Genomic DNA, 15624 nt, shown 5'->3' with positions numbered 1-15624 from the left:
TCATATGGGATAAACTTACCATTTGGGGTTTATTTGCTTTGATTTCAGAATTACCATTTCTGAAGACGGAAGTCTCAGAATCATCAGTGTGACTAAATCAGATGCCGGAAGTTATACCTGCATAGCCACTAACCATGTTGGAACTGCCAGCAGTACTGGAAACCTGGTAGTAAAAGGTAATTACTAACCCAGAGAACATATGGCTTAATATGTGTGTCCTCATTTCAAACAATGAAGTCTATTGAAGTGACATCCTTCATATTAATAGGTACAGATATCACTGTGTTGGTAAATTAATTCATCATGGAAAACATGATATGATTAACAATTCTTAGAGAACTGTTGGTAATGCATATGATTGAAAAGCTGTCTTACTGCAGAATTATCCAATACAATTCTGAGAATTACAGCCATTGTAGCCATTATAGCATCATAACTAATGTTTCTTCAACCCTTTAATTCAGTTTCTTTCAAGTCTCTATAGATTTGGAATTCATGTCTAGGAACACTGTGCTAACAAATTAAAAACCCACGACTCAAATACTAATTTTAGCTAACATTGTTTAAGCAATGACATTGGCAGTTTTTTAAAAGAGCTGCCTTGGTTATCAGGGGTATGGATGTGGATTATTATATTAATAAAGGGCTTTGACCACCCCTGTGTTTTGCTTCAGTCACCCAGCCAACCCTGTCAGTTTTAAAGAAATAAAATTTTCCACATCCCTTAGCCTGGGTGCTTTTTAGTAGAGACAGAAAGTCCTTTATGCTCTTGGCATGGCACAGGATGTAAGTGTATTCCAACACCAGGTTGATGGGATGGGCTGAAAGTACCAAGTAAGAATTGTGAAAGATGAGATTTTAATTTACATTTAATTTGCATTTCTATCACTTTATATCTCGCCCCTGAGTCAGGGATCTTGGCAATGATCTGACTGAGGAAGATAAAGCTTAGGTTAGTGAGTTTCTCAGGGTCACCAGTAGCAGAAGAGGGATGTGAACCCAGGAATCCTGATTCTGCAATCTCCCTGGTTCTTTCTACTGTGCCAGGAAATCTTACTCATTTTTCCTGTTTCTCTATAATAGATACAGATGTGTTATAGCATACTGATTATTTCCCTCTTGCCCATTTGTAGCTCCCTCTGTGAAGTAAGATAGGCTAAGGCAAATAAAAATATCCCCAAAAGAATATTTGCCTATATTTTAATTTAAAGGAGAAAACTAAAAATTACCTAATTACATATTTCGGAGTCATTAGAAGTTGGAAAAGTACTGCCACTTATGGAAGCCTTTTTATCATAGACATACTTGTCTATGCAGATAGAAAACTGTAAGTTCAAGAGTCAGACGTAAATCTGTATTTGGATGGACTCCAGCTATTTCAACCTATTATTCACTCAGAGCAATAGTGTGGGTATGTGACTATGTGTTCGTTCTGTTTCACAGGGCAGAGGAAAAAGAAGTTAGTAATACTTGTAAAACAAAATTTCAGCTAGACGTCTTTGCTAATGTATAGCTTTCTCAGCTACAAAAGGAAACTTAGTGATGAACTAGGACCAGGAGGAACCGCAAGGTTTCAGAGCTGATCAGTGACAGAGCTGACACCTAACTATAGATGATTTGCTAGTTATGGAGTTAAAAGAGAAGAGTAGGCAGAAGTCTTCAGTAGTGATGAAGAGGCTGGGCTTAGAGTCAGAGAGATCTGGCTTTGAATCTCATTTCTCCCACTTACTGGCTCCGTGACCTTGGATGAGATAATTAACCTGTGTTGGGATAATAGCAGTGCTGACCTCATCGGGTTGTTTTGATGACTGAGATTATCCATGTGAACCGCTTAACATGGTGCTTGGCACTTAGGAAATACTAGTAGTTGCTTTGCTGTTGTTGTTTGTATTTTAACAAAATGGCTATACATACCATCTAAATCTTATTGAAATGGAAATTCATGAAGTTTCCACCCATGAGGAGAATCAGTAAAGAGAAGGGAGCCTGCCACAAAGACATGACTGAGACTGTGAAAGACTATGAACACCTGAGCAGAGACGCCATATATATGCTGCTATGTATTGTTGAAACTGGGGTATTTTCACATGTAGGAATAAGTTATGTCCTGTGTTTGGTTAGTATCCTTCTTATAAACCTGACTTCCTCAGCTCTCAAAATAGTTGGCAGAAAGGAAAGTCCTCTTTCCCATCAGAGTCCATCTCCCAGGAGTACCACCAGCCCCAGGATAAAAACATTCTTAACCATGCATAGAGTTCCCTGCTGCTCCTCTTGTAGTGAATTATGGTACAAAGCTTAGAGAGACACCAATGATGAAATGCACAATGATCGCCTCCTTACTTGGGTGGATATAAATGTTGCTGACATAGTAACTCCTTTCTATGTTAAGAAACTTAACATTTCATTTTTTGCCTTCTAGTAAAATGTAAACAGTGATTCCGCATGTATGATATAACAGATTATTTTAGGCAATCCAGAGTTAAACTGGTTTTTTTGAATTTAAGTAATTATTTCTTTCAGTGTATAGTAGGAAAATGCTAGTTCTTTTTTCTCTTTGTTCCTGTGATCTGGTTCACATCTGCACAAATTTCTTTTTTTTTAATTTTATTTATTTTTTTATAAAGCAGGTTCTTATTAGTTATCCATTTTATACATATTAGCATATGTATGTCAATCCCAGTCTCCCAATTCATCCCACCACCCCCCCCACTGCCACTTCCCCCCCTTGGTGTCCATACGTTTGTTCTCTACATCTGTGTCTCAATTTCTGCCCTGAAAACTTGTTTATCTGTACAATTTTTCTGGGTTCCACATATATGCGTTAATATACGATACTTGTTTGTCTCTTTCTGACTTACTTCACTCTATATGACAGTCTCCAGATCCATCCACGTCTCTACAAATGACCCAATTTCATTCCTTTTTATGGCTGAGTAATATTCCATTGTATATATGTATCACATCTTCTTTATCCATTCCTCTGTCGATGGGCATCTAGGTTGCTTCCATGAGCTGACTATTGTAAACAGTGCTGCAACGAACATTGGGGTGCATGTGTCTTTTTGAATTATGGTTTTCTCTGGGTATGTGCCTAGTAGTGGGATTGCTGGGTCATATGGTAATTCTATTTTTAGTTTTTTAAGGAACCTCCATACTGTTCTCCATAGTGGCTGTATCAATTTACATTCCCAGCAACAGTGCAAGAGGGTTCCATTTTCTCCACACCCTCTCCAGCATTTGTTGTTTGTAGCTTTTCTGATGATGCCCATTCTAACTGGTGTGAGGTGATACCTCATTGTAGTTTTGATTTGCATTTCTCTGCTAATTAGTGATGTTGAGCATCTTTTCATGTGCTTCTTGGCCATCTGTATGTCTGCTTTGGAGAAATGTCTGTTTAGGTCTTCTGCCCATTTTTTGATTGGGTTGTTTGTTTTTTTTAATATTGAGCTGCATGAGCTGTTTATATATTTTGGAGATTAATCCTTTGTCCATTGATTCATTTGCAAATATTTTCTCCCATTCGGAGGGTTGTCTTTTCGTCTTGTTTATGGTTTCCTTTGCTGTGCAAAAACTTTTAAGTTTCATTAGGTCCCGTTTGTTTATTTTTGTTTTTATTTCCATTACTCTAGGAGGTGGATCAAAAAAGATCTTGCTGTGATTTATGTCAAAGAGTGTTCTTCCTATGTTTTCCTCTAAGATTTTTATACTGTCTGGTCTTACATTTAGGTCTCTAATCCATTTTGAGTTTATTTTTGTGTATGGTGTTAGGCAGTGTTCTAATTTCATTCGTACCTGTAGCTGTCCAATTTTCCCAGCATCACTTATTGAAGAGACTGTCTTTTCTCCATTTCATATCCTTGCCTCCTTTGTCATAGATTAGATGACCATAGGTGCATGGGTTTATCTCTGGGCTTTCTATCCTCTTCCATTGATCTATATTTCTGTTTTTGTGTCAGCACCATATTGTCTTGATTACTGTAGCTTTGTAGTATAGTCTGAAGTCAGGGAGTCTGATTCCTCCAGCTCCGTTTTTTTCCCTCAAGACTGCTTTGGCTATTCGGGGTCTTTCGTGTCTCCATACAAATTTTAAGATTTTTTGTTCTGGTTCCGTAAAAAATGCCACTGGTAATTTGATAGGGATTTCATTGAATCTGTAGATTGCTTTGGGTAGTATAGTCATTTTCACAATACTGATTCTTCCAATCCAAGAACATGGTATATCTCTCTATCTGTTTGTATCACTAATTTCTTTCATCAGTGTCTTATAGTTTTCTGCATACAGGTCTTTTGTCTTCCTAGGTAGGTTTATTCCTAGGTATTTTATTCTTTTTGTTGCAATGGTAAATGGGAGTGTTTCCCTAATTTCTCTTTCATATTTTTCATCTTCAGTGAAAAATGCAAGAGATTTGCATTTTGTTAGATTGTTTGTTTGAAGCCATCTGGTCCTGGGCTTTTGTTTGTTGGAAGGAATGCAAGAGATTTCTGTGCATTAATTTTGTATCCTGCAACTTTACCACATTCATTGATTAGGTCTAGTAGTTTTCTGGTGGCATCTTTAGGATTTTCTATGTATAGTGTCATGTCATCTGCAAACAGTGACAGTTTCACTTCTTCCTTTCCAATATGTATTCCTTTTATTTCTTTTTCTTCTCTGATTGCCATAGCTAGGACTTCCAAAACTATGTTGGATAATAGTGGTGAGAATGGACATCCTTGTCTTGTTCCTGATCTTAGAGGAAATGCTTTCAGTTTTTCGCCATTAAAAATGATGTTTGGGGCTTCCTTGGTGTCGCAGTGGTTGAGAGTCCGCCTGCTGATGCAGGGGACACGGGTTTGTGGCCCGGTCTGGGAAGATCCCACATGCTGCGGAGCAGCTGGGCCCGTGAGCCATGGCTCCTGAGCCTGCGCGTCTGGAGCCTGTGGTCTGCAACTGGAGAGGCCACAACAGTGAGAGACCCGCGTTACAGCAAAAAAAAAAAAAAAAAAAAGAATGATGTTTGCTGTGGGTTTGTCGTATATGGCCTTTATTATGTTGAGGTAGGTTCCCTCTATGCCCACTTTCTGGAGAGTTTTTTATTATAACTGGGTGTTGAATTTTGTCAAAAACTTTCTCTGCATGTCTTGAGATGATCAGATGGTTTTTCTTCTTCAATTTGTTAATATGAAGTATCACATTGATTGATTTGCATGTATTGAAGAATCCTTGCATCCCTGGGATAAATCCCACTTGATCATGGTGTATGATCCTTTTAATGTGTTGTTGGATTCTGTTTGCTAGTATTTTTTTTTTTTTTTTTTTTTTTTGCGGTATGTGGGCCTCTCACTATTTTGGCCTCTCCCGTTGCGGAACACAGGCTCTGGACGCGCAGGCTCAGCGGCTATGGCTCACGGGCCCAGCCGCTCCGCGGCATGTGGGATCTTCCCAGACCGAGGCACAAACCCGTGTCCCCTGCGTCGGCAGGCGGACTCTCAACCACTGCGCCACCTGGGAAGCCCCTGTTTGCTAGTATTTTGTTGAGGATTTTTGCATCTATATTCATGAGTGATATTGGTCTGTAATTTTCTTTTTTTGTAGTATCTTTGTCTGGTTTTGGTATCAGGGTGATGGTGCCCTCACAAAATGAGTTTGGGAGTGTTCCTTCTTCTGCAATTTTTTTTCAAGAGTTTGAGAAGGATGGGTGTTAGCTCTTCTCTAAATGTTTGGTAGAGTTCACCTGTGAAGCCATCTTGTCCTGGGCTTTTGTTTGTTGGAAGGTTTTTAATCACAGTTGCAATTTCATTACTTGTGATTGGTCTGTTCATATTTTCTATTTCTTCCTGGTTCAGTCTTGGAAGGTTATACCTTTCTAAGAATTTGTCCATTTCTTCCAGGTCGTCCATTTTATTGGCATAGAGTTGCTTTTAGTGTTCTCTTAGGATGCTTTGTATTTCTGCAGTGTCTGTTGTAACTTCTCCTTTTTCATTTCTAATTTTAATGATTTGAGTCCTCTCCCTCTTTTTCTTGATGAGTCTGGCTAATGGTTTATCAATTTTGTTTATCTTCCAAAGAATCATCTTTTAGTTTTATGATGTTTGCTATTGTTTTCTTTGTTTCTATTTCATTTATTTCTGCTCTGATCTTTATGATTTCTTTCCTTCTACTAACTTTGGGTTTTGTTTGTTCTTCTTTCTCTAGTTCTTTTTTTTTTTTTTTTTTTTTTTTTTGCGGTACGCGGGCCTCTCACTGTTGTGGCCTCTCCCGTTGCGGAGCACAGGCTCCGGACGCGCAGGCTCAGCGGCCGTGGCTCACGGGCCCAGCCACTCCGCGGCATGTGGGATCTTCCTGCACCGGGGCACGAACCCACGTCCCCTGCATCGGCAGGCGGACTCTCAACCACTGCGCCACCAGGGAAGCCCTCTAGTTCTTTTAAGTGTAAGGTTAGATTGTTTATTTGAGATGTTTGTTGTTTCTTGACATAGGATTGTATTGCTATAAACTTCCCTCTTGGAACTGCTTTTTCTGCCTCCCATAGGTTTTGGCTTGTCGTATTTTCATTGTCATTTGTCTCTAGGTATTTTTTGATTTCCTCTTTGATTTCTTCAGTGATCTCTTGGTTATTTAGTAATGTATTGTTTAGCCTCCATGTTTTTGTGTTTTTTATGTTTTTTTCCCTGTAAGTGATTTCTAATCTCTTAGCATTGTGGTCAGAAAAGAGGCTTGATATGATTTCAGTTTTCTTAAATTTACTGAGGCTTGAGTTGTGACCGAAGATGTGATCTATCCTGGAGAATGTTCTGTGCGCACTTGAGAAGAAAGTGTAGTCTGTTTTTGGATGGAATGTCATATAAATATCAACTAGATCTATCTGGTCTATTGTGCCCTTTAAAGCTGTGTTTCCTTATTAATTTTCTGTTTGATTGATCTGTGCATTGGTGTAAATGAGCTGTTAAAGTCCCCCACTATTATTGTGTTACTGTGGATTTCCTCTTTTATAGCTGTTAGCAGTTGCTTTATGTATTGAGGTGCTCCTATGTTGGGTGTGTATATATTTATAATTGTTATATCTTCTTCTCGGATTGATCCCTTGATCATTATGTAGCATCCTTCCTTGTCTCTTGTAACATTCTTTATTTTAAAGTCTATTTTATCTGATATGAGAATTGCTACTCCAGCTTTCTTTTGATTTCCATTTGCATGGAGTATCTTTTTCCATCCCCTCACTTTCAATGTGTATGTGTCCCTAGGTCTGAAGTGGGTCTCTTGTAGGCAGCATATATATGGGTCCTGTTTTTTTATGCATTCAGCAAGCCTGTGTCTTTTGATTGGAGCATTTAATCCATTCATGTTTAAGGTAATTATCTATTTCCTATGACCATTTTCTTAATTGTTTTGGGTTTGTTTTTGTAGGTCCTTTTCTTCTCTTGTGTTTCCCAGGTAGAGAAGTTCCTTTAGCATTTGTTGTAGAGCTGGTTTGGTGGTGCTGAATTCTCTCAGCTTTTGCTTGTCTGTAAAGCTTTTGATTTCTCCATCGAATCTGAATGAGATCCTTGCTGGGTAGAGTAATCTTGGTTGTAGGTTCTTCCCTTTCATCACTTTAAATATGTCATGCCACTCCCTTCTGGCTTGTAGTGTTCCTGCTGAGAAATCCACTATTTACCTTATGGGAGTTCCCTTTTATGTTATTTGTCCTTTTTCCCTTGCTGCTTTCAATAATTTTTCTTTGTCTTTAAGTTTTGCCAATTTGATTACTATGTGTCTTGGCGTGTTTCTCCTTGGGTTTATCCTGTATGGGATTCTCTGCACTTCCTGGACTTGGGTGGCTATTTCCTTTCCCATGTTAGGGAAGTTTTCGACTGTAATCTCTTCATATGTTCTCTCGGGTCCTTTCTCTCTCTCTTCTCATTCTGGGACCCCTATAATGCAGATGTTGTTGTGTTTAATGTTGTCCCAGAGGTCTCTTAGCTGTCTTCATTTCTTTTCATTCTGTTTTCTTTATTCTCTTCCACAGCAGTGAATTCCACCATTCTGTCCTCCAGGTCACTTATCCGTTCTTCTGCCTCAGTTATTCTGCTATTGATTCCTTCTAGTGTAGTTTTCATTTCAGTTATTGTATTGTTCATCTCTGTTTGTTTGTTCTTTAATTCTTCTAGGTCTTTGTTAAACATTTCTTGCATCTCCTCGATCTTTGCCTCCATTCTTTTTCCAAGGTCCTGGATCATCTTCACTATCATTATTCTAAATTCTTTTTCTGGAAGGTTGCCTATCTCCACTTCATTTAGTTGTTTTTCTGGGGTTTTGTCTTGTTCCTTCATCTGGTACATAGCCCTCTGCCTTTTCATCTTGTCTGTCCTTCTGTGAATGTGGTTTTTATTCCACAGGCTGCAGGGTTGTAGTTCGTCTTGCTTCTGCTGTCTGCCCTCTGGTGGATTGGGCTCGGAAAATACTAGTTTTTGATGAGGCAAATGAATACTTTATTTTTTTTTATTTGAGTATAATTTCTTTACAATGTAGTATTAATTTCTGCTGTACAGTGAAGTGAATCAGATATATGTATATGTATATCCCCTTGCTCTTTATCCTCCCTCCCACCCCACCCCCATCCCACCCATGTAGGTGGTCACAGAGCACCAAGCTGAGCTCCCTGTGCTATATAGCAGGTTCCCACTAGCTATCTATTTTACAGATGGTAGTGTACTTATGTGAAACCTAATCTCCCAATTCGTCCCACCCTCCCCATCCCCCCGTGTCCACATGTCTGTTCTCTATGTCTACGCCTTTATTCCTGCCCTGCAAATAGATTCACCTGTACAAATGAGTACTTTAAAAACTGAGATTTTGTAATAGATGGGAGAGTGGGAAGGATGGGACCAGAAGAGCCTGGTGGCCTATGAAAAGAGGAAGGCAGAGGTAGGCAGGAACTGTGAAGTCAAAGTATGATGTTTCCCCACCTGATTGTTGGGGGAATTCATTTGTTTCAAAGCAGAGTTCTTTCTGGTATTCAACTGTAGTCACTTTCTCCACAGAGGCCCTCTGATTCTTATATTATTCTTCCAGGTGAGGTGGGACAAAGAAATATGAGCTTTATCTGGTTAATATGTTCACAGGGTTAATCCTGTTACCTGGGTAAGGTCAGAAGATGTTTGAGAGAACATTTATTTCCCATTGCTTGGTTCTGACTCCCATTAGCATTAATGGGAAGGACACGCGTGTGCAGAGGGGCACCCAGACCACCAGGTCTCCGAGAAGGACACTAACATAAATGGAGAAATACAGTTTAGAAATCTGCCCTGTAAAGCACGATAAAGGCAGAGAAAACCATTCTGAACTCCGTATGAACTGTGCCAGGTCCTGAATCTCACATCAGAATACTTGAGTGCTGTACCTTTAATGTAAATGTAGTAGTTTAGTCCAAAATAGATGGAGCACTGTGTTTTAATTCAATTTAGAGATCTACAAAGGGACTAATTTATCAGAGAAGTTGCACTCTAACCTTAAAATGTGCTTGTATTCGTTTTGATCTCCTCCAATGTCTCAGATTAAAACACTGTGAAGGTCAGACATGAGAACACATCTCCTCTAACCGTTTTACAATAATTCTGTCATTAACAACGCTTTTAAAATCCAATTCTCTTTCCCCCGACCCCCACCCCAGTGTTTTGGAGAGAAGCTGAAGATACTGTCAAACACAGGGACAGTAAGTAGAGGCAGGGAAAGAGAGGACAAATCCACTACAGCAGGTACAGTAGGTTTAAAATACATCTCTAGCAGGCAACCACAAAATGGAGAAATATTCAGATTATGCATGAGCAGGCTTCCAAACTGCAGAATTCTGACAGGTGCCCAGGGGGCTCTTGATTATCATCCCATCATCTGAATTTCTAAACTTGACTGATTTTATTTTTTTTAGCTAGTTAGCGTCTATTTCGAATTTTGGTTTGCTATTTCATTTTAAGCAAGAAGAGTTCTCGAGTCAGACCCTTGGATCCTAACAGAAAGCATCATATTTGACCTTTCATGGAAGAAGTGCTTTAGCAATTGTGAGCATTGTTAAGAACTATATGGAAGGCAGGCCACATTTCCCTGCAGTACTGTACTTACTAATTCATTTTTATCTCTAGAGCAGAGTTAAAGGCATGCCATTTTGCATGACACAGTGTCTTTACTGTACAGGTTTCCTATAACGGATATTTCTAAGTAGCAGTCCTCAAGATGAGTGACTTCTCTTTGTCTTGGATATAGTTCATCAAGATAATTATGGTAATAGCAACCCTAGGTCTTATTAATCACCTCCAGGGCTCAAAATGAAATGCACGGCTATAAGCTGTGCTGTTATCTAGCTGAAAAGTGACCTTGAGTAACTCTGTGGCTGGTGGTTCCAGACCATACTTTGAGAAACCATATCCTACATCAAAGAACTTTGTACATGCCACCTACTAAGTGGAAGTTCAGTGGATTCCCAATGCCTCACCCATAACCTAACAACTCTGTATCTTTAGGGATGAGACCTGAAAACACTACATTTTTAATAAACTCATCATACACACCAAAGTCTCAGAAGACTGCATTTTCAGGGGTTGGCAAACTATGGCCCATGGGCCGAATCCAGCTAACCATCTATTTTTGTACATCCCAGCAGCTAAGAATGGTTTCCACATGTTTAACTGGTTGAAAAGAAATCAAAAGAATAATAATACTTTCAGATATGTAAAAATTTTATGAAGTTCTTATTTCAGTGTGCATAAATAAGATTTTAATGAAATGCAGCTGTGTCATTTGTTTACATATTAATGATGGTGGTTTTGCACAGCAGCAGAGTTGAGCAGTCATGACAGAGATCATATAAGTACCTACATAATATCCTCAGTTTTGCCTCTTGACCAGCAAAGCCTAAAACGTTTACTATTCAGCCCTTTACAGAAAAATACTTACTAATCCTTTCTTTTGATAACCTTTTCCTTCCCCAGACAGATCATCAAAATTTGTTCCAAGGTGTAGCCTAGTCAGGTGACAACACAACTGGAAATTTTCACATCTCCTTGAGTCTGATTACAAGCTGGAACTGGTAGGGAGATTTCTTTCCCAGGCCCTTAGCCCCACCCCAGTATCAAAAGGGTTGATCTCAGTACTTGGATGTAAGGTGAAAATCCAGAGGAGAGGCAATTGGATCACTGATTGAGAAAGTGGAGGATAAAACCTTGGCAGACACTGGAACAGTGTGCTTACTCTGACTCTCTAGGAATTGAGAAACCCTCACACTGCTAGAACCAGACTGTTATGCCAGGGAGAATCCTAAAGTGTATCAGCTGAGCATATAAACATGGCAACTGAGGTTTTCCAAGATATTAATCTCTTCCTGAACTTCCTACTGTCACAGCCTAAATCAATTGAACTGTCCAACATGTAGAATACACATCTCTCAGGCTGCAGGTTGGTCTTTTACTAATAATTTGTTCTTTTTTTTTCTTTTGAAGTTTTTCTGTATACAAATTTTATCCTGATTCCGTCTGGATTTTAAAAGATTTCTTAATAAATAAATTTAATATAATTTTTTTTTAATTTTGAATAAATGTATAAGTATATTTCTTTTGTTTATTTTAATTTTTATTCAGTGCACAGAATTACTTTTATTTTAAGAAAAAAATAACCTTGTAGTTTAACTGTCTTTGATAGAAAAAGGGTTCTCAGTAGTATTTAACTAAGACCATATATATTCCTAATAAGAGATTATTTTGTGTTCTCATTCTGTAACCCTGCAAAGTGAAGATGTTCCTTTGGCTTCCTGAACATTTAATTCATTTTTTCCTTGTCAGAATTAGTCCTCATTGTCCATTCCATCAAGAGTTTACTTATGTTTAGAAGACAAGATACTATCCTATACATACAGGTAGCAGACAAAAAGGAATTTTCTTACCAACACCAAAGAGTTTCTGCAACATTACTACAGTGCACTATAAAAAACTGTTCTTCTGTTTAAACTGTAGGAAATTCCGAAATATCGGCCTTTCCAGGCATGGCATGACCGACACGATAATGTAGAGGCTTTTCAGTTGGAACCTTTTTTGAAAATGAGTTTGAAGCAGCCTACATCTTCTATGTAAAGTTATTCAAGGCTTTATCCATATTTGACTGAGGATCAATCAGAAATCAGTAACCAACAATGACATTTGGCTACTAACCCACAACAAAAGCTTTTAACGTCGGGCCCTTGTAACAGAATACGTTTCAACCTAATTGGATGTCTTCTACTGGAACCAGTTATTTCGAGATGATAATTAAGGGCCTTTTTAATAGGATTGACACAAATTCTGACCCAAGGCATCTAGAATAGGAAGGAAAAGTTTGTTGTTAGAAGTGCTAAATGCTAATTATGTTAGATTTACTGGTAGAGTAACAGTGGCCGGAACATTTCAGTACTAGATCCTGTTAGATGTGAGAAGACCTACCACACTGGAGTTTGTAGCAGCTAACTCAAATAGCAGAAGCCTAAAGAAAGTGTAGATGATTGTGCCTCTTGTTCTTCCTGTGCTCACGGAGCATGACATAACCTAGAACTCTCTTTATACAAAGACACGAAGCCAAGATTTCAATGAAACAGAGCATAATTATTTCCCCTGAGATTCTTGTGAGCCCTAATGAGGGCCACATAGATTTAGTAAATAGTGTGCCTTTAGCAGTATCAATCATGGGTATGATCGTCCTCTTGTCTGATCATCTCTGTAAAAGAGCTTCTCTCCTTTTATACTGTTGAGATTTAAATTTATTAAGACTGTGTGTCAGGACAGTCTACCCTGACTCCATCCTACCCGTCATTTCTCCATCCTTGGTCCAGAGGGAAGACATAATTCCTTAACTATTGTGCTTCTCTACGCTAACTCTGCCCTTTTCCTAGGAAGGCCTCTATGCTGAAAGCAGCTTTCATGTACTTGCCTTTAGTATAAAAGACATCGTGTGTATCAACAAGATTTTGAAGAATTGTCTGCCTCATTAGTAATCAGGGAAATGCAAATTAAAGTACCAGTGTGATATGACATTATATATATAAGACTGGCAAAAGATAGACATCTAACCAAACCTTTTGTTGGTAAGAATGTGAAGAAAATGGTACTCACACAGTATGAGTAGGAATGTGACCTGCAATAGACACTGGGGAGAACTAGTAAAATTGGCCCAGCAATTCTATTTCAGGGTATTTACTCTAGAGGAAATTACACATGTTCTGAGGTAGACTTGCAAAGATGTTCATTATGTTGTTTGCAATGACAAAAAAAAAATGCAAGCAAATTAAAGAATAATACATTTGGTAGTATTTCATATAATGCATGCAATATGATTTAATAGAGAATTAGTAATAAAAATAATACCATATAATGTTGAAACATACAAATACATGCTCAACATAAGTGCTAACTCGTGATTATATTTGCGAGGGAGGGAATCTGGAGTAAGGTTACATGAAAGGACTTTAGCTGTATTGATAATATTTTGGGGGATAAATTTTTAATGTATATTCAGAGGGGGAAAAGGCTAGAGATCTATGGGAAAAATGTTAAACACTGTTAATTCTAGAAATGGGAATATGAGTATCGGTAAACATTTTTTGTAGTTTTACATGTGTGATATCTCTAGTTAAAAAGAAAACCTCGGGTCAGAATTCCTCTACATGGTCAGATATTATAGTCAAAATCATCCAGAGAATGGTTCTGATTGTCTCCTTCTCTCCTAAACATTGTAGAATAGAGAAGACCTTATTCCTAGTGATATTTAACCCGTTTAATCCAAGTATTTTCTTTTAAGGAAAAAACCCTACTGTAGAATGAAATAAATGGTTATTTCCTAATGAGTACTTACCAATCAAAATAAACAAAACAAACAAAAAGGCAAACAGAATATGACTTTTTGGCTTCATTAAGTGTGAAGCACATAATTAATTGCTTTCCCTGCAATTCAAAGAGACTTGTGTTGTACTGATTCAGTTTAATTGAACTTATTACCACAAGCAGATAATAAGAAGTATATTGAAGATATCCATCTGGCTTGCCCTGAAAACCTCACGTTTCATTCTTCACGGCTGTCATAGGCCATACTAATTGCCTCATTTCAGCTGTTTTACAATCAGTATGATTTAGCTATTAATGTGATAAAATCCTTACTTGAGAGGAGGTTGATATTAAAAAGCATAGATCTCTGACCTACCTCTGCTACCATGTCTGAACACATGCCCAGCATTATTAAAGTTATATATTTTTCAAATACGTAAATAAAAATCCCTCTCTTTCTCACATACATCCTTTAAGTTACGTCTGTCCTCTTATATCTTGCCATACAGCTAGTCCCCTACTGAAGGAAAAAAATGGTTTACATTGAGCTTTTCAGTGATGAAGTATTTCAAGATCCATGTGGTTTGTTTTCAACTATAGTGAGTTTTCTTTTTTATAATGTCCAATGTTGAAATGGATTTTGAATGACTAATTGTGTTATAAATAAGGAGGAAAGTAAAATTAAGCACTTTTATCTTCTGTTCCCAAATATTGAAGCTCCCTGTGGTTTGAGGATAATGTTTTGTCATGCAGACCGGTTTCATAGGGACGTGCTCTCTCATAAGCAGAGGGGTGTGTGTGTGTGTTTCACATCATCCCTCTCCTTGTATTTTAGAGGCGGCCCCATGGGGGAAGCCAACACTTGGTTCCCAACCTTGAAAAGGAAAATTTGGTCTATTACCAACCCTGAACCAGAAAAGAGATGTGTCAGAATAATTCATGAGTGACTCACCTACCTTCCTTTCTTGGCATTTGTTCTCTATGCGAGAGGCAGGAGGGGTATTGCCCTCCCAAACAAGTAACCTCACCACACCATGATTGACTTTCTCTGGCTGTCATAGGCAATCAAATCTGAGAAAACCATCCAAAAGACTGTGTAGGCCTTTAGGTTAAATAGAGACCCTGACCAAGATGAAAACAAGTTAATTAACATTTCCATCAACTCTCTCTGATTTACTCTAGCAAGATCCATTTCTAAAAGGTTAAAATGGTTGTCTCTTTTATGCAGCCGTTTGAAGAGCTGAAAGTAGGCGACTGGTTATGGGAGAAGAAATGTAAGCAGAACATTTAGAACAACAGTGGATTTTTACATGGCCTTCTAGCAGTTCTATAATCAGTGTGCAAAAGTGCAAGACATGTTCCTTAGTGAAGATTAGCAACATCTGCTTTGAAAATTTCCCGAACTGGAAAACATGCCCCGTATTATCATATTAACTCGCCCCCCCCCCCAAACTTTCTCTCTCTTCAGCAGTAGAACTGCTTATAAATAAAAGTCAAGCTTGGGCTCGGCCTAAAAGAGTGGGATCCAAAGAGTCCAGTCAGAAGTGCCTTCTCTTCCATGCCTACTCTTATAAGCCTAGCCCACATCTCTTCTGATATAACATGTATCTCCACTGTCTCTGCCCACAGCATAAGTAAAACATCTGGTGCTATTTGTGCTAATACTTTTTGATGGATAAGACAAAAGAAACTAAATTATAAAGACCAGTATAGATGATGAGGGGACACTGATGCAGTCTGAATATAAGGGAATAGTCAAAGACACAAAATACGTAGCCATCTCTCTCCCTCTAGGACACTGTGAGCCTTGGACCACAAGCCACAGAA

General features: G+C 38.4%; 1 protein-coding gene across 7 annotated transcripts in view; it reads left to right on the top strand.

Moving 5' to 3' along the window:
• The window catches only part of CNTN4 (contactin 4), a 547079-nt gene that overhangs the window by 465986 nt on the left and 65469 nt on the right, over positions 1 to 15624 (top strand). For all 7 annotated transcript variants that reach the window (XM_082637407.1, XM_082637404.1, XM_082637405.1 and 4 more), the window contains one exon: positions 49 to 176. In XM_082637407.1, the coding sequence (XP_082493533.1) occupies positions 49 to 176 (128 nt within the window). The remainder of the gene's footprint in view (positions 1 to 48; positions 177 to 15624) is intronic.

This window comes from Mesoplodon mirus, assembly GCF_964341445.2.
Source record: "Mesoplodon mirus genome assembly, chromosome: 12".
NCBI classification, from domain to species: domain Eukaryota; kingdom Metazoa; phylum Chordata; class Mammalia; order Artiodactyla; family Ziphiidae; genus Mesoplodon; species Mesoplodon mirus.
Note: the sequence above shows the minus strand (reverse complement) of the source record. Positions and strands in the feature narration are given on the sequence as shown.